The following is a 20,050-nucleotide window of genomic DNA, read 5'->3' as shown; positions in this document are numbered from 1 at the left end:
ACCCAGATTACAATCATAATGCCACATTGTATACCTTTTTCCCTTACTAAACAAGGAGATATTCCCAAGGGCCTTAAGTTTTATATTTAGCATAAAATGTATTTTCGTAATAATAAAACATTTGTGGTATTTCTGGACATACTAGTTTTTGGGCAGCTTTGTATTGCTTAAACTCAGAATGAAGGTGAATAAGGATACAGTTTTCCAGATGTTAAATTAATGGGAAAAAATATCTGATGTGTGCCTTTTTGAACTGTCTGTAAACATATCTAGCAACTACTTGAATATTACCCCTTATGCCTGTTAGCATGTGTAATTTGTACAGGTGATTTTCCTTTATATCCTTAACTGCTAAGATCAAGCTAAGGATTAACAATAGTTTACTCATCTTTTGAAATTAGCTGTACTTTCTTGCAATGGCTGGCATGTATCCATGCCACTTTACAGCTGTAGCAATTGTCAGGAGCACTTGGAAGGGTTCTTCAAACTTTGGTCCCGAAGGCACTTTCGCATGATTTTACTAGGACCCAGAGCCGGTACAAGGGGTGGGCGAGAGGGGCGGGTGCCCTGGGCGGAGTGTGATAGAGGGCGGGTTGTTAGCAGGCATAAGAGTATCATTATCCTATGCCGGGCATCACTAAATGGCAGCCCGCAGTGCTGCTCTTTATGGACTGCCACGCCATTTAATCACCGTTTTTGTCCCCAGCCTCCTCCGCTATCATTAGCAGAGTAGAGAGGAGCGGGAGGCGGGACAATTCCACACTGGGGGCAGGACCAGCACTGCGTGGAGAATGGTAGCTGCCTATCACGTTAATCGGGAGGTGATTGGCTGCTAGGAGGTGGTCCTAGCAGCCAATCACCAGTTCGCTAATATGAAAAGTCAACCCGGCAGCTCTGGTGCTCCGCCCAGTGCTGCTGTGCCTTCAGTTTAGGATTGTCCCGTGGCTTCCGTCTCCTGCTCTCCACTCTGTGAAAGGTAGGGGAGTGAAGGGAGGAAAATATATGGAACTGTGAAGGATGGGAAGTGGGGGAATGGGGGCAGTGCTGTGCGGAGGGGTTGTGTAAAGGGGGCAATACTGTGTGGGGGAATATGTAAAGGGTCAATACTGTGTGTGGGGTAATATGTGAAGGGGTCAATACTATGTGGTTGATATGTGAAGGGGGCAATACTGTGTGTGGGTAATAATAAATTGAATTTGCATTGTTTTAACTACATTCTTGTTTTGAAACGTCATTCTTTCTTAAAAACGGGGGGGGGGGGGGGGAGATATGTTTGCCATCTTCGCCCTGGACACCAAATGGCCTTGTCCCAGCACTGTTAGGACCCAATCACCTAGTTGTAAATCATGTGTTCCAGTTACTTGATCTGGAAGTGAATCAAAAACAAGCTTGTGCATCGCAGTTGGTTGCTTGTATTAGACAATTGCATAAAAAACAAAATCATTATACATTACAGCAGTCTGATGTGGAAAATATAACCCTGTCCTAGGTGGGCCCCCAAACAAGCTCTCATAAGGGCTCAAGATCTTTGACCTATAAGTAGGGGTAGTCCTGATGCTGTAAAGAACCAGTGGCAACAGTTCTGGCCATTGTTTCTTTACTGACCCGCCTTCCCTTTCCTTCATTAATTTAGCTAGCCTGTCTTTAATGATTCCACTATATTTTTTTCTACCTTCTCTGAACTCTGAGGATGATAGGGGAATGGAAGGCCTACTCAATTGCCAAGTCCTTGCATATGATTTGCATGATCTGTCCAGTGAAATGTTTCTCTGTCATTTTCTATGGTTTCAGGGACTCCAAAGCGGCATAATATTGTGGAAAGCAGCTTCTCTGCTCTTGTCTTGGCATTTGCTTTAGCCACCGGGCAGGCTTCTATCCAGCCTTTTTAAAATTTCTCTCCATTGCCTTAGGGCCTACTTGACCTGGGCCATGGGCTAGTTGCATGGTCATCTTCTCTGTTTGAGGTGGGACACATTCCACTTTCCTTGCACATCTTGGTCTGTCATTGCTCTGTACCTTTCCATGATTTCATTCCAATCAGGTGCAGATTCTTGCAATTTCTTAATTAGTTCTTTTACTTTCAGTATTTGTTCTCTTCTTTTTCTTCAATCCTTTACGGGCTTCTTCTTCCTTCGCAAAATCAGTAGCTAAGGTCATGATTGCTTCCATTGGTGTTTCAACTGTCTTTCTGGCAGTATATGCCTTAACCGTCAGAATGGATATTTACTTTGGTAGGGCGATTGCTTCAAAAAGTTCTTGAACATATTTCCAGTTTTGAATTGGTTCTTCTGCAGCAGTTGTGAATCCTCTGTTTTTCCTTATGGGTCTATTATCATGGATTACTCCTAGACTATACTTGCTATCAGTGTAGATGTTGGCTGTTTGATCTTTTCCGGCCTCACAGGCACGGAGTGAATGCTACCACTTTGGCAATCTGCACAGAAAGTGATGGAGTAGTTGGGTCTCAAACACTCCAATGTTGGCGCATATGCCGTTCTTGGGACTCCAACTTGTACAGGCGTGAACCATCTACAAACAGGATCAGATAAGGTTTTTCAAGAGGAGTGTACTTTACTGGGGAGATTTGCTGCCTTTCTTCTTCCATAAGTTTTAAGCAGATGTGGTCACCCTCCTCTTCGAGGTCGTCTTCTCTCTCTATAAAATTGCTGGCAGGATTGATTGTAGTACATCTTTTTACCTATATTTCTCCTAATTCAGGCAAGATTGCTTCATATTTGATGATGACGAATGTTTTGTCCTTGCTCTTTTCAAGATTCAGTTGCACATTTCTTCATAACATTCGTTTTAAAGCATATCTTCCTTTTTGTACAGCACCACTGGCACAGGTTGCAGCTGCAGTTTTCTTTGTGTTCTTACCACGACATGGATCTTGGTGCATCCACCAACCGAATCTATTTTATAAACGGTTTGAGGTCAACAGGGCAGGATGAGGAGGTTTTGCACTATTTAAGAATGCAGGATATACAGAAAACGTGACAACAGTCTTCTGGAAAGCCAGCCTCCAGGGTAAGACTGTTCAGACAAATTGGACACCTTTCAGTTGAACTTAATGCTAACGTACTGGCACCAGTCCCATCTTTGCTTTCGTCACCATCTTTTTCTTCATTTTGCTGGTCTCTGGCATCAGATGAGCATAAACCTTTGCTCCTCATCTTCCCCACTAATCCTATTAATGTTATTTATCTCTGCAGGGTCAGAAATGAATGCAACCGTAAAATCACCAGCCAAGCAAAGGCTATCGTAGCTCTGATTCCTCAACTGCAATTCTGTTATTCCATCATCTTGTTCACAATGTTCTTTGGTTTCTGTGCTTCTTGGCAAGATGCCCAATTTTATTATAATTTAAACATTTCCTGGTTTCTCTTTGAAAAACTCATTGGGGGTTATTTACTAAAGGAAAATCCACTTTGCACTGCAAGTGCACTTGGAAGTAAAGTCACTGTAGATCCGAGGGGGACATGCAAGGAGAATAAAAAAAACAGCATTTTAGCTTGCACATGATTGGATGACAAAATCAGCAGAGCTTCCACTCATTTCAGATCTACCCCTTAGATTTTGAGGGACTCCACTTCCAGGTGCACTTTCAAGTGCACTTGCAGTGCAAAGTGGATTTGCCTTTCGTAAGTAACCCCCATTATCTTCTTGAACCTCATCTTAGGCTATAAAAGCATTAAGTCTGTTGTCTTCTCTTTTCTCTCCTCTCTTTGGGCTTCGATGCTACTGCACACTTCTCTTAGCAAAGCCAATTCAAATCCTTGTTTTATTATTATGGCAATAAAGTTAGTATGATCAGTCACATCCACGGACTGGACACATTTAAAGAAATCAAAAATATCCTCAGCCTTTTCTTGTTTTACATGCATCAAGCCACCTGCTTTGTTCTGCAAGGGCCACTCATTAATAATTATACAAAATAATGTCCACTTTCTTTCTAGTGCAATTCACTTTAATGTTTCCTATCTACTTCTTTAAATCATCAATAACCTTCTCTTTGTACAAACACACAATGTTACACAAGAATGTGAAGGGGAGGGCACCTCGCTCCTTACACAGAAATACAAAGGTGGAAGGTGAGGAATCTGCAAAAAACTAGCAGGCTTCTTCTATCCCCAATGAATTCTCACGCTTATTTTTTTCAAGCCATACTGGGATATCTTTCTGCTTCTCAAACATTTCTTTAACATTTAGATAACACTTGCATTGCCTGGTCTAATCCCTTTTTTCTAGACCCATCAGTGGTATACGTTAGAAAAATTTTGACAGACTCATAACTAGTTAAAATTCCATCACGTTGCATACTTTCAACAATCCAATATTGTACACATTTAATCCAACTCTGTCAGTCTGCTGTAAAAATTAACATACACAGAAACCCAAGTTGATCATAACTCCTTCTGCTGGTATTGGTTCTGGTCTTTTTTGGTCCAGCCTATAATAGTCTTGGTGTAATTTCTTAATCACTGTACTTCTTGTGTCATTGCTTGAAAGGTCCATAAGAGTGTCGTGCTCTCAATCTAGAGTTTTCACTCTGAGTCTCTACTACAATTTGTGGGTCATCACCCAAAAATTTTTCTCCCAGGCTACACACAGTAGCCGTCAAATGACTCTATTACACCTGGCCATACAGGCCTGTACACTTGCCACATAGGCATTACTCGCCACACAGGCTCACTACTACAGTCCTCTGGTCAGACCTTCTCACAAGTCTCATAGATCTATTGACACCCCAAGCATAGAAACAAAACATCAACATTGATGATTAATATTGGCTTTATTATTTCTGCAACAGGTAAAGTAAAGGAATTATTTGGGTCAAACTGTGTAACATCAACATTACACTAGTTTTCACTTAATTTTACCTTAATCACACCATCTCATCAACAGCACAAGACTCCTTCAGCCAATGGACCCCAAACAATAACTAATTACTCGCACGGAGAGCAGAATAAGTTAGAATAACTTAATAGTTACAATAGTTAACTAATAGTTTCTTACCGTGGCCACTTGTCTGCTCAGCGTGCGTTTCGTGTCTCTCTGGCCGGGAGCCCACCGGACTGTATCCGAGTCGCAGGCACCATTCTGTTAAATCAGGTTAGGGAGTCTCCAAACAAGATTCAGATGAGATAGTAGATCAAATTCATTCATACACTGCAGTGGAGAAACACAACACACACCGATATCCAGCACTACCGGGCCGAATGAAGAAGGAAGTGTCACTGACTTACAAACATCAAGTTTAACAATATATACTGTTGAATATGCATAAGGTCTAGGCGTGTTGTAGGTGTGACCGTGTAGTTTAGTCCAATCAGCATTCATATCTTTACAGCAAGGGAACAGTTAAGTAGGTGGTTACATCATGTGACTGATAGAAAGTGAAAGAAAACATGGGCGCCGCCATGACAGTACTAGATCAGACCAGCTAGATAAGACAGTCCTTTTCTTGGAGCAAAAAGGGAGTAAACTGTTGCTTCTTATCTGGCGGTGAAAGTCATCATAGACGGAAAACTGCATTTAAAAAATAAAACAAGCAAGTGCATTACAAATTCTTAAAGTGATATTCTCTCTATCTCAACATTTTCAGACCCCTATAATTCTACTCAATGAGGTCTGCAGTTTCTGACAGTCCTTTCAAGCATTACATATATTGAACATTGTTTGCTGCCCTTTTGGTGATGTCAGGGGCTGCATTTTGAGGTCCCCTTTAGGTCATAAGTTGACAACCACTCTGCTAGAGTTAGCCTGGAGCTCACTACAGTAATCTTCGAGAAGGAGGAAGCATGTCTATAGCCTGCCAGTTGGGGACCTTGATCTGTGGCACTTCCAGAAATGTAAAAACTTACACCTATTGCGCTTGCGAAGGCAGGGCAAGGAGGTCAGTATTTCTGTTAATTAGTAGATGTAAAGGGTAGCCCCACTTATAAGTGGGGACTCCAATTTGGCCAAGCAATTCCCTTAGCGGTTTGAGTAAGCATCACATTTGAAGAGTCCGACGGGACAAATTGGGCAATAGTGTCACTTTAGATAGCAGAGGAACCAGACTGGAGATGCCGTATTTTTTTTTTTTTTTCAGAGGTTTACAAACACATTAAGGCTAATAAATTATCACTTGAAGTAGGGTATATACTTTATCAATTTTTTATTTGGTCATCTAATTGAAAAAAAATAGACGTAAGGGATCAGGGTCAATGATGAGGGTAGGAATAGCAATCTCATGAGCCAAAGTAGCTGCCAAGAATTTGAAGAAGCCACAACTCCGGTCGCCACACGGGAGACAGTTTAAATACCCTCCTAGACTACATGCATGCCTTTTTTAGGGACATACACCTTGATGTTTTGTATGCACACCTACCACAACTGGCCATAGCTAAAATTACAAGTTCTGGCTTGCGTGACATGCTACATGTGTACAGAAAAGATGAGGTCCCTGGATGTACATACTCAAGAAGTTCTGTAGCATACTGTACATGCTTTTATTGACTTAAGCCATGTACACACCAATGGATTTTCCGACAGGCTGTTGGTGGAAAATCCGACCGTTTGTACGCTTCATTGGACAACTGCTGTTGGACAAATGTTGGATGGCAGGTTTTAAAATTTTCCGTGGACAAATGTCTGTTGTCGGATTTTCCAAGCGTGTGTACACAAGTCTGTCGGACAAAAGTCCAAAGCACAAACACGCATGCTCGGAAGCAAGGACGACCCAGAAGCGGTCGGTCTTGTAAACTAGCGTTCGTAATGGAGAATTACCATTTGTGACGTGGCAAATTATGAAATCTCGAAATACAGCGCACATTCTCCTTCTTTAATGGGATAACAAAGCTGCTTTGCTGGTGATGCTGATGGAGTTATTGCAAACAAATTTTCAAAGGCTTTTTTTTTCTAGTGATATCAAGAATATTATGTGTTTTTTTTTTTTTTTTCTTAACCACTTGTCGACCGCCTAACGCAGATATACTGCGGCAGAATGGCACGGGCAGGCAGAATCACGTACCTGTACGTGATCTGCCTCCCGTGGGCGGGGGGTCCGATCGAACCCCCCCCGGTGCCAGCGGCGGTCGGCATTTCACTGGGAGCGTTGGGAGGCGAGGGGGAGACCATCCGATCGTGGCCCCCCTCGCGATCGCTCCCAGCCAATCGGAATCCTCCCCTGCCTGTGTGTAGTTTCACACAGGCAGAGGATGTGATGTCATCTCTCCTCGGCTTGGCAGTTTCCGTTCCAGTGCCGAGGAGAGAAGACATGTAAGTGCACAAAACACAAACACACACAGTAGAACATGCCAGGCACATAAAACATAGTGGTAGTGGTATAGTATCTGTACGGATCAATATCTGATCCGATCAGATCTATACTAGCGTCCCCAGCAGTTTAGGGTTCCCAAAACACAGTGTTAGCGGGATCAGCCCAGATACCCGCTAGCACCTGCGTTTTTCCCCTCCGCCCAGCCCACCCAAGTGCAGTATCGATCGATCACTGTCACTTACAAAACACTAAACAAATAACTGCAGCGTTCGCAGAGTCAGGCCTGATCCCTGCGATCGCTAACAGTTTTCTTGGTAGCGTTTTGGTGAACTGGCAAGCACCAGCCCCAGGCAGCGTCAGGTTAGCGCCAGTACCGCTAACACCCAAGCACGCACCGTACACCTCCCTTAGTGGTATAGTATCTGAACGGATCAATATCTGATCTGATCAGATCTATACTAGCGTCCCCAGCAGTTTAGGGTTCCCACAAACGCAGTGTTAGCGGGATCAGCCCAGATACCTGCTAGCACCTGCGTTTTGCCCCTCCGCCCGGCCCAGTCCAGCCCACCCAAGTGCAGTATCGATCGATCACTGTCACTTACAAAACACTAAACGCATAACTGCAGCGTTCGCAGAGTCAGGCCTGATCCCTGCGATCGCTAACAGGTTTTTTTGTAGCGTTTTGGTGAACTGGCAAGCACCAGCGGCCTAGTACACCCCGGTCGTAGTCAAACCCGCACTGCAGTAACACTTGGTGACGTGGCGAGTCCCATAAGTGCAGTTCAAGCTGGTGAGGTGGCAAGCACAAGTAGTGTCCCGCTGCCACCAAAAAGACAAACACAGGCCCGTCGTGCCCATAATGCCCTTCCTGCTGCATTCGCCAATCCTAATTGGGAACCCACCACTTCTGCAGCGCCCGTACTTCCCCCATTCACATCCCCAACCAAATGCAGTCGGCTGCATGAGAGGCATTTTCTTTATGTCCTCCCGAGTACCCCTACCCAACGAACCCCCCCAAAAAAGATGTCGTGTCTGCAGCAAGCGCGGATATAGGCGTGACACCCGCTATTATTGTCCCTCCTGTCCTGACAATCCTGGTCTTTGCATTGGTGAATGTTTTGAACGCTACCATTCACTAGTTGAGTATTAGCGTAGGGTACAGCATTGCACAGACTAGGCACACTTTCACAGGGTCTCTCAAGATGCCATCGCATTTTGAGAGACCCGAACCTGGAACCGGTTACAGTTATAAAAGTTAGTTACAAAAAAAAGTGTAAAAAAAAAAAAAAAAAACACAAACAAAAATATAAAATAAAAAATAATAGTTGTCGTTTTATTGTTCTCTCTCTCTCTCTCTATTCTCTCTATTGTTCTGCTCTTTTTTACTGTATTCTATTCTGCAGTGTTTTATTGTTATTATGTTTTATCATGTTTGCTTTTCAGGTATGCAATTTTTTATACTTTACCGTTTACTGTGCTTTATTGTTAACCATTTTTTTGTCTTCAGGTACGCCATTCACGACTTTGAGTGGTTATACCAGAATGATGCCTGCAGGTTTAGGTATCATCTTGGTATCATTCTTTTCAGCCAGCGGTCGGCTTTCATGTAAAAGCAATCCTAGTGGCTAATTAGCCTCTAGACTGCTTTTACAAGCAGTGGGAGGGAATGACCCCCCCCCAACGTCTTCCGTGTTTTTCTCTGGCTCTCCTGTCTCAACAGGGAACCTGAGAATGCAGCCGGTGATTCAGCCAGCTGACCATAGAGCTGATCAGAGACCAGAGTGGCTCCAATCATCTCTATGGCCTAAGAAACCGGAAGCTACGAGCATTTTATGACTTAGATTTCGCCGGATGTAAACAGCGCCATTGGGAAATTGGGAAAGCATTTTATCACACCGATCTTGGTGTGGTCAGATGCTTTGAGGGCAGAGGAGAAATCTAGGGTCTAATAGACCCCAATTTTTTCAAAAAAGAATACCTGTCACTACCTATTGCTATGATAGGGGATATTTACATTCCCTGAGATAACAATAAAAATGATTTAAAAAAAAAAAAAATGAAAGGAACAGTTTTAAAATAAGATAAAAAAAATAATAATAATAAAGAAAAAAAAAAAAAAAAGCACCCCTGTCCCCCCTGCTCTCGCGCTAAGGCGAATGCAAGCGTCGGTCTGGCGTCAAATGTAAACAGCAATTGCACCATGCATGTGAGGTATCACCGCGAACGTCAGATCGAGGGCAGTAATTTTAGCAGTAGACCTCCTCTGTAAATCTAAAGTGGTAACCTGTAAAGGCTTTTAAAGGCTTTTAAAAATGTATTTAGTTTGTCGCCACTGCACGTTTGTGCGCAATTTTAAAGCATGTCATGTTTGGTATCCATGTACTCGGCCTAAGATCATCTTTTTTACATCAAACATTTGGGCAATATATTGTGTTTTAGTGCATTAAAATTTAAAAAAGTGTGTTTTTTCCCCAAAAAATGCGTTTGAAAAATCGCTGCGCAAATACTGTGTGAAAAAAAAAAATGAAACACCCACCATTTTAATCTGTAGGGCATTTGCTTTAAAAAAATATATAATGTTTGGGGGTTCAAAGTAATTTTCTTGCAAAAAAAAAATATTTTTTTATGTAATCAAAAAGTGTCAGAAAGGGCTTTGTCTTCAAGTGGTTAGAAGAGTGGGTGATGTGTGACATAAGCTTCTAAATGTTGTGCATAAAATGCCAGGACAGTTCAAACCCCCCCCAAATGACCCCATTTTGGAAAGTAGACACCCCAAGCTATTTGCTGAGAGGCATGTCGAGTCCATGGAATATTTTATATTGTGACACAAGTTGCGGGAAAGAGACAATTTTTTATTTTCTTTTATTTTTTTTGCGCAAAGTTGTCACTAAATGATATATTGCTCAAACATGCCATGGGAATATGTGAAATTACACCCCAAAATACATTCTGTTGCTTCTCCTGAGTACGGGGATACCACATGTGTGAGACTTTTTGGGAGCCTAGCCGCGTACGGGACCCCGAAAACCAATCACCGCCTTCAGGCTTTCTAAGGCCGTAAATTTTTGATTTCACTCTTCACTGCCTATCACAGTTTCGGAGGCCATGGAATGCCCAGGTGGCAAAAAACCCCCCCAAATGACCCCATTTTGGAAAGTAGACACCCCAAGCTATTTGATGAGAGGTATAGTGAGTATTTTGCAGACCTCACTTTTTGTCACAAAGTTTTGAAAAAAGAAAAAAAAAAATGTTTTTTCTTGTCTTTCTTTATTTTCAAAAACAAATGAGAGCTGCAAAATACTCACCATGCCTATCAGCAAATAGCTTGGGGTGTCTACTTTCCAAAATGGGGTCATTTGGGGGGGTTTTATGCCATCTGGGCATTTTATGGCCTTCAAAACTGTGATAGGTAGTGAGGAGTAAAATCAAAAATGTACGCCCTTAGAAATCCTGAAGGCAGTGATTGGTTTTCGGGGCCCCGTACGCGGCTAGGCTCCCAAAAAGTCCCACACATGTAGTATCCCCATACTCAGGAGAAGCAGCTAAATGTATTTTGGGGTGCAATTCCACATATGCCCCTGGCCTGTGTGAGCAATATATCATTTAGTGACAACTTTTTGTAATTTTTTTTTTTTTTGTCATTATTCAATCACTTGGGACAAAAAAATGAATATTCAATGGGCTCAACATGCCTCTCAGCAATTTCCTTGGGGTGTCTACTTTCCAAAATGGGGTCATTTGTGGGGGTTTTGTACTGCCCTGCCATTTTAGCACCTCAAGAAACGACATAGGCAGTCATAAATTAAAGGCTGTGTAAATTCCAGAAAATGTACCCTAGTTTGTAGGCGCTATAACTTTTGCGCAAACCAATAATTATACACTTATTGACATTTTTTTAACCAAAGACATGTGGCCGAATACATTTTGGCCTAAATGTATGACTAAAATTGAGTTTATTGGATTTTTTTTAGAACAAAAAGTAGAAAATATCATTTTTTTTCTAAATTTTCGGTCTTTTTCCGTGTATAGCGCAAAAAATAAAAACGGCAGAGGTGTTCAAATACCATCAAAAGAAAGCTCTATTTGTGGGAAGAAAAGGACGCAAATTTCGTTTGGGTACAGCATTGCATGACCGCGCAATTAGCAGTTAAAGCGACGCAGTGCCGAATTGTAAAAAGTGCTCTGGTCAGGAAGGGGGTAAAACCTTCCGGGGCTGAAGTGGTTAATCGTACATCACGGGACACAGAGCCAAAGTAATTACTATGTGGGTTATAGGCCACCTTCAGGTGATGGACACTGGCACACCCTAAGACAGGAAATCCACTCCCTATACTCCCACTACTGGGAGTACCTCAGTTTTTTTAGCCAGTGTCTAAGGTGTTGTCATGAGTAAAGGTGTGCTGTGCTGAGCTTCGCTGGAGCAATCCTTGCTGGGGCTAGCTATGCAGCCGGATCCAAAGTGTCTTTTTAGGCTGAATTGAATGGTACCCCGGCCTCGTATCGGAAGAAATGAGGTTTAGCCCGTAACGCTTCTCTTCTAGAGAGCTAGACCCCGTGATCCAGTGCTCTTGGTTTTTTCAGCCTCAAGTTTTTTCTGGTGGGGTGTTTTACGGGTCCAGGAGTGTGAATCCCCCTGATAAAAAGGGGCCCCAGTTCCTGAAGGTTTTTAACAGAGCCCACCGTGAGGGGTGACGATTGGTTCTGTTGGTTTTACCACAGAAAACCCTGCGGCAGGAAATGTAAATGGAGATTTCTAAGGAATTTTTTAAGTTTCTTATGAATTCTCTTTTAAAAAGTAAATGTTGTCATGCCTAAAAGTCACCACTGGGGCTGTATAGAGCACGTACCTTGTTATGCTTTCCTACGCTGTGTCACGCTGTCTCAGTAGAAGCTGCAGATTCCTCCGGCGAGCAGCCCCAGAACTCCGGCAAGATTGAGGGGGGGATTTTCTTACAAAAACATCCCCCACCTGGAGAAAGCTCTCCCCCTCTCCCTGGATAGGGGGAAGCCAGAACGGTCGGTGATGCCACTCCGTTTTTTTTTTTTACCACCCCAGCAAGGCGGTTGGATTGCTGGATCTCCTCCTCGACGTCCCCCCACACACACACACAAGCCGATTCCCGTCAGATCGGAGGCCCGCAGCCTCACAGGAAAACTCTTTTGAAAAGAGGGGGGCGCAATGTGACACGGGGGGTGGGGCTTAGCATGGCATTGGCGTGCAGCAACGTCCAGCACAGGAGTATGTTTTAAAAGCTCCTTTATTTGCTGGCTGCAGCTGTCGGAGGGACACATGCAAAAAGGGGCATGTAAGAGGTTGGTGACACAGGCATATTCCCTTGGCACATTTACTAAAACTATCAGGCTGAGAGTTAATAGCAGCGGCAGTTGCTGGACTATTGCTCAAGCAGTGAATGCGATTTCTTCTAGTAGTACCTCTGCATTTTGTGCATGGGGCTATGGTCAGAAGGGGGGTTTAAACACCCCAAAAAAGGGCTCAAGAGGGACTCCAAGCTCAAAAAAGCCTAAAATCATCTCTAAAATGGCATCCTCCCCTGAGAGATCTGAAGTGGCTGGTCATTGCGAGCCATCAGGGACATTAGGTGGTGCAACTGTTTCCAAAACTTCAGCCCCTGTCTGTTACTGAAGAAATATTTTCCTCAACCATATTGGGATAGGTTAGCAGCTTTAATCGCATCCCAGAGTGGGGCTAAGCGCAATAGGTCCCCTTCCGTTACCTAGGACCCTCAAATTAAAGAACCAGGGGCGGGAGACGATGCATTTTTCTCAGGGGACCGGGAAGAGGCTGACGACTCCTCTTCTGAGGGGTCAGATGCAGAGGGATCAGGTTCTCAATCTGAAAGATTGATGGTACAATCTCTTTCTGAATTGATCTGCTCCACATTTATGCTACCCTTAACTCGATTGATAAGCCTACTTCTTGTTTGGCTTCGCTAAAGCCTCCCCAAGCTGTGTATGCCTTTCCTATCCATTCTTTGCTGGAAAAGCTTGTGTATTCTGAGTGGGATCACTCAGCTAAGCATTTTTATCCTCCTAAAAAGTTTTCAACACTTTATCCTATGGAGGAAAAGTTAAATAAAAAATGGGAGATACGAGCAGTTGACACTGCTATATCCTCTTTAAATTAAATGTTTGACTTGTACGTAGACAATACTCATGCTTAGGGATCCAACGGATAAGGAGTTGGAATTCCTATTAATTCCTATTATTCTCTGGCAGGTTCAGTGACTTAGCCTGCGCTGCAGCAATTGGTGTGTGTCAATCCTTTAGAGACCAGTTTAAACAGGTGCTCAAGATTATTCCTGATCAGCAGGCCCAAGATTTGGCCGAGCTACCAGGGGCGGTATATTTTGCAATAGATGCCATGAGAGATTCTATTCTTCAGGCATTGCGCCTTAAGCTTGGGATTGTGCATATGCGTAGAATACTATGGTTGAAAAAATTGGTCAGCCGATGCACCCTGCAAAAAGCTCCTGGCTAGTTTTCCTTTTTGCGGTGAACGGCTGTTTGGGGATGATCTGGATAAGTACATCCAAAGAATTTCTAAAAAGTACCCTTTTGCCAGTTAGGAAAAGGATTAAGCATATTTAATTTAAAAGAGCCTCTTCCCCAGTGCCAGGAACATCAGTCTCCAGGCAGTGTCGACGGCCTCCACTGTCAAATTCAAGAGGTAAACCTCAGGGTCAACCCCAGGGACAAAAGAAGTCCTGGAGAAGGAAACCTATAAAACAAAATACTAAAGTCTCCTTATGAAGGGGCGCCCCCACTCGCTCGAATGGGGGTAGACTTCTGCAGTTCTCAAGGGTCTGGCAGGAAGAGTGTCAAGACAAATGGGTGGCTTCCTCAATAACTCTAGGGTACAAACTAGAGTTACTAGAGTTCCGAGAGTCCCGAGAGTCCCAGTTTCCTCGTTTTCTCAGATCAAACGTTCCCTATGATCCAGAGAAAAAGAAGTCTGTCTTTCAAGCATTAGTCCATCTTTTGTCTCAAAGGTGATATCAGTGGTCCCTATAGAAGAGCAGGGATTGGGGTTTTATTCAAACCTTTTCATGATACCCAAACCAAATGGAGATGTCGGACCCATTCTAGATCTCAAAGATCTTAACCAGTTTTTGAATATCCGCTCTTTTCGCATGGAGTCAATCCGACCAGTAGTCTCCATCCTACAAGGTGGAGAAACTTCTGAGTCAATCGACATCAAGGATGCATACTTCCATGTGCCGATTTTCCCCGCTCACCAGAAATATCTATGGTTCAAGATAGAAAATCTTAATTTTCAGTTTTTAGCTCTGCCTTTCGGACTAGGTACTGCTCCTCGAGTATTTAGGTTCTGGCCCCTCCTCTAGCCAGATTAAGAGCTCACGGTATAATGATTTTAGCGTAAATAGACGATCTGCTCTTGATAAACCAGTCGGTAGCCCGCTTAGACCAAAGTATGGTCACCACAATCAACTACCTGGAATACCTAGGTTGGATTCTCAAACTAGATAAATCTTCCTTAAAACCATCAAGGAGATTGGAATACTTGGGTCTGATCACAGATACAGCCCAGAAGAGGGTATTTTTACCCCAGGCGAAGATCAGTGCCATAAGGGAGCTGATTCAGGTAGTCAAGGCAAAGAAGAATCCTCTATTCGACTTTGCATGAGGTTGTTGGGAAAGATGGTGGCTTCATTTGAGGCCATTCCTTATGCTCAGTTTCATTCGAAACTGCTGCAAAACAGTATCATATCGGCTTGGAACAAGAAGGTCCAAGCTCTAGATTTCCCAATGTGCTTGTCTCCAAAAGTGCGCCAGAGCCTCAGTTGGTGGTTGATAACCAAGAATCTGCAGAAAGGAAAATCCTTCCTACCAGTTACCTTGAAGGTGGTAACAGATGCCAGCCTTTCGGGTTAGGGAGCAGTCCTTGAAGAGGCGACTGTCCAAGGGAAATGGTCCAGGTCAGAAATGACCTTGCCCATCAATATTCTAGAGATTCGGGCAGCGCTCTTGGCCATGAGGGCCTGGATGTTCAGATTACGGAATTGTCCTGTCCGTATCCAATCCGACAGTGCCACAGCAGTGGCCTATATCAATCACTAAGGGGGCACAAGAAGTCGTGAGGGCCAGAGAGAGGTGAATCATATCCTAACTTGGGCAGAAAACCATGTACCTTGCCTGTAGGCAGTCTTCATTCCAGGAATAGAGAATTGGCAGGCGGACTACTTGAGTTGCCAGCAGTTATTCCCAGGAGAATGGTCTCTTCACCCCGATAGCTTCCTGACAATATGTCAAAGATGGGGGATTCCTGACGTATATCTGTTTGCATCCAGGTTCAATAAAAAGATTGACAACTTTGTGTCAAGAACAAAAGATCCGCTAGCTTGCGGAACAGATGCCTTGGTATTCCCGTGGAATCAGTTTTCACTGATTTATGCATTCCCTCCTGTTCTGCTGCTTCCACAACTTCTTCGCAGGATCAAGCAGGAAGGGAAGTCGGCAAATTCTTGTGGCCCTGGAGATCTTGGTTTGCAGAGATCATAAAAATGTTGGTAGGGGACCCATGGACCCTACCACCACATCCAGACCTTATCTTGCATCCTACCTTACAAATGCTAAATTTAACGGATTGGCTATTGAGACCCACATTCTGAAGAAGCATGGGCTGTCTGGTTCAGTGGTATCTACCTTGATTAATGCAAACAAGTAGGCCTCCAAAATCATATATTATAGAGTCTGGAAGGCATATGTCTCCTGGTGTGAATCTAAGGGTTTGCCCCCCAGGAAGTATGTCATAGGTAGAATCCTTGACTTTCTACAAATGGGGTTAGAAATGAAGTTGGCCTTGAGTACGATCAGGGGTCAAACCTCGGCCTTATCAGTATTATTTCAGCGACCACTTGCTTTGCATTCTTTGGTTCATAGCTTTATTCAGGGGGTAACGCGGCTTAATCCTCCGGTTAGGTCACCCCTGAACCCTTAGGACTTGAATTTAGTTCTGTCAGCATTACAGAAACTGCCTTTTGAGCCGATACAACATATTCCCTTGGTCCTTTTGACAAGGAAACTAGTTTTTCTGGTAGCCATATCTTCTGCAAGAAGGGTGTCAGAGTTGGCTGCTTTTTCTTGTAAAGAGCCATATTTATTCACAAGGATAAGGTAGTATTGTGTCCTCATCCTAACTTTCTACTGAAAGTAGTGTCAAGTTTTCATTTAAACCAGGATATTGTTCTTTCTTCATTTTTTCCAGAACTGGGTTCTACGGAAGAAAAGTCACTACATTCTCTTGATGTGGTGAGAGCAGTCAAAGTATACTTGAAGGTGACTGCTCAGATCCGAAAAATGGATGTTTTGTTTGTATTGCCTGAAGGTCCGAAAAGAGGACAGGCAGCATTGAAATTTACTATTTCTAAATGGATTTGACAAGTTAATTGTTCAAGCTTTATGGTTTAAAGAGAAAGATTCCACCTTTTCAAATCAAAGCGCACTCCACAAGGGCTGTTAGTGCTTCGTGGGCTGTGAATCACCAAGCCACTATGGCTCAGATCTGCAAGGCCGCAACTTGGTCTTGAGTCCATACATTACCAGATTCTATCAGGTAGATGTAAAAAGTCATGAGGATATTGCCTTTGCGCGCAGTGTGCTGCAAGCTGCAGTATAAATCCTCTAATCTCATGGTGCCCTTATTTTGTTGTGTCTCCCTCCCTTCAGTTGGCATTGCTCTGGGACATCCCACATAGTAATTACTATGGCTCTGTGATGTACAATTAAGAAAATAGGATTTTTATAACAGCTTACTTGTAAAATGCTTTTTCTTTAAAGTACATCACGGGACACAGAGGGTCCCTCCCCTCTTTCTGGTATGCACGTGTATTGCTTTGCTACAAAAACTGAGGTACTCCCAGTACTGGGAGGGGTTATATAGGGAGTGAACTTCCTGTCTTAGGGTGTGCCAGTGTCCATCACCTGAAAGTAGCCTATAACCCACATAGCAATTACTATGGCTCTGTGTCCCGTGATGTACTTCAAAGAAAAGCATTTTACAGGTAAGCTGTTATAAAAATCCTATTTTTGGCAAGTTACCACAGCACCATTATCCTGTAGTATTTAAGATCAAAGATACAACTATGTTGGTGTCCCTTGTCAATTTTACATTGTATTTTTTTTAATGTAACTTCCCACTCCCAAACATGGCCAAGTATTATTCTCCACAATTTTTTTATTGTGCATTAAAGAAAGAAAACAAAAATAAAATTAGACATGCTATCTGCCAATAGAACTTAACCAAAAAGTGCATTCTATGCATCCAAAAATATAGAAAATATTACAAATCAAATCATTATTATTCAACCAAAAAATAAAAGCCTCATGCAGGGGGTCAACAATGCCAAGAGTTGGTGAAAGCAGGGGTCCGTCATCCGGAGATGATTCTGAAAAACATCTGGATTATTATAATGGAGCTCCTGCAGCAAAGGCATATGACATAATTGATCACGATTAATAAAGCAACCAATTTTTTGTCCAAGAACTCCTCCTCCTGGACTAGACTTGGGTCAAAGCAATAACTCCAAGGCCAATAATAAATAACACGTTATCTCCTCCGATTCCGCAGCGGCCGTTCAGAAACAAACTGAAAAGCATGAAATGAAAAGTGCAAGCTAAAAAGCGTGAATCAGCACTCACCAAACTTCTACTAACACGAAATTAGTAGAAGGAGCCCAAAGGGTGGCGATAAAGAGCTGAAAAACCACATAGTACGTCACTACGTTTGTGTTTGTTGGCTGACAATTCCTTGCCGTTTGTATGCAAGACAAAATCCAGGCACACACCTTCGGACAAAAGTCCAAGGTTTTGTCTGTGGAAAATCCGATTGTGTGTACAAGGCTTAAATCTTTGTGTTTTATACAGTAAATACCCAGTGGCAGCCTTATCTTTAATCCGATACTAAACCCAGGACCCTGCATTCACTATATATATGGTCTCCCACAGTACACAGAACATGGGAAATGCAATTATTTTAGTAAATATAAACTGCTCAATACCTTTTTTCATTAGCAGTCTTATGACTTCTCAGCCCTATGCTGATCACATGCACCCTCCCAAGGGAAAAAAAAAACTTTCTAGCAATACACCCCAAACTGAGCTTGTGCAGAGTGCCCCCAATGCTCTGTACTGTCAAGAGAAAGGGGGTGGAGAATCAGAAGACAGGAGTCTTCTAAACAGTGAGTGTAAAAAAAAAAAATCCTGATAGTGTGATTGGCTTACCTTTTTTCCCTAGAAGTCTGCACTAAAAGTCAGATTTTGGGTATCCCCTGCAGCAAAATTTTAATTTTTGGTGAGATACTCCCAAGGGGGAAATCACATCTAAAAAGATGCAGTCCCTGCTGCTTTCCTCTCTAGAACGCTGCAAGTTCAGCAGCTGATTGGTAATTATAGTCACTTTGCGCATGGACACAGACAGACAGCTATTTTTTCTCCTAAACGTGCTTAGGTAAATGTCATGCATGGGAGTTTACTCCCATTGTAACAAAAGTAGAATTACTCTTATTCTGTAGCAGTCAGCTGAAATACTCCTTCCTGGTCAGTGAAAGACATGCCTGAGATCACCTTGTTTGAGGATGTCTTTGCAGGTTAACTGTAAACTGTTCCCTGCTTGAAATGATATTGGGCAGATTAGATTTCAATCATTTTAGTCAAGAAGTTTCTAAAGCAGACCTTTTTTTAAACTTCTTTTCAAATATTTTATTGGTAATTAACAAGCATCTGTTACAAGCATTTCAATGCAAGGTATTGCGTGTACATAAAACAATATGCATCTCGACAAAACAATAAAACGGTGGTATAATACAATTAAGGTTTCAATAAGTGATCACTCTGTCAGATAACACAGGGTCCAGTACTAGCCGATAATGTAGACATTAAGAGGGAGCAAGGTCCCTAATTTAGCTATAGAGGGCTGCTGGAGGCTATTCTTTTGGAGTCCGGCACAAAAGCAGCCGAGACCATCTCTAGAAACAGAGTACAATACCAATGGTTATTGAAGGTGAAAAAAAGGGGGGGAATAGAGGGGGAGAAAGGAGAGCCAGGGTATAAGAAATCAGAAAGGAAGAAGTGAGGGATAGCTGAAAGGGGGGGGGGGGGGGTAGGTTGGTCGGGCCACATGAACCTTTTTTTACCTTAGTGCTAATGTGTAACTAGTAGTCATCATTTAGAATCCGCACTCGTTTTAGACATTATTTACAGATTATCACAATTTAATATATATAGTGATAACTATATGTTCAACGGAATAAAACGTGTTATGCGATAAACACTGACAAAAAAATTTTTTGTCATGTTGACACAAGATGCTTTATGATCTCTTCAGTTATTTTTTTCTTTTGCCAGGAGTTGATCTTCTTTGTGATAGAGATGTGGATATGGCAACAAGAGTGCAAGATTTGCTTGAGTTCCTCCATGAGAAACAGCAGGATTTGGATTTATCAGCTGAACAGCACCGAAAACATCTAGAACAGTGTGTTCAGCTTCGTCATCTTCAAGCTGAAGTTAAACAGGTATGCCACGGAAGTTGCACTGAAGTTTTATTTCATTTCTTCTTTGCTTGTTCTTCTACAAATGCTTAGTGACTTTTACATAGAAAAATAGTTTTTGGTTCTTTTGTGAACTGCTTGCCTGAGCCTGGATATTTTTAGGCTGCAAATTGCTTAAAACTCTAAACCCTGGATTGGAAATTTAGCTGTTATGGAAGCTATATTGATTTTGAATATATTGAGGCTATTTTGTTTCTAA

General features: G+C 42.7%; 1 protein-coding gene across 1 annotated transcript in view; it reads left to right on the top strand.

Moving 5' to 3' along the window:
- The window catches only part of TRIO (trio Rho guanine nucleotide exchange factor), a gene marked incomplete in the record, with an annotated part of 1,361,655 nt that overhangs the window by 475,690 nt on the left and 865,915 nt on the right, over positions 1-20,050 (top strand). The window contains 1 exon segment of the mRNA XM_073630705.1: positions 19,649-19,815. Within this exon segment, the coding sequence (XP_073486806.1) occupies positions 19,649-19,815 (167 nt within the window).

Source organism: Aquarana catesbeiana, linkage group LG05 (genome assembly GCF_042186555.1).
Source record: "Aquarana catesbeiana isolate 2022-GZ linkage group LG05, ASM4218655v1, whole genome shotgun sequence".
Lineage (NCBI taxonomy): Eukaryota > Metazoa > Chordata > Amphibia > Anura > Ranidae > Aquarana > Aquarana catesbeiana.
The sequence above is the reverse complement of the archived record's forward strand: the minus strand, read 5'-3'. Positions and strand labels throughout refer to the sequence as shown.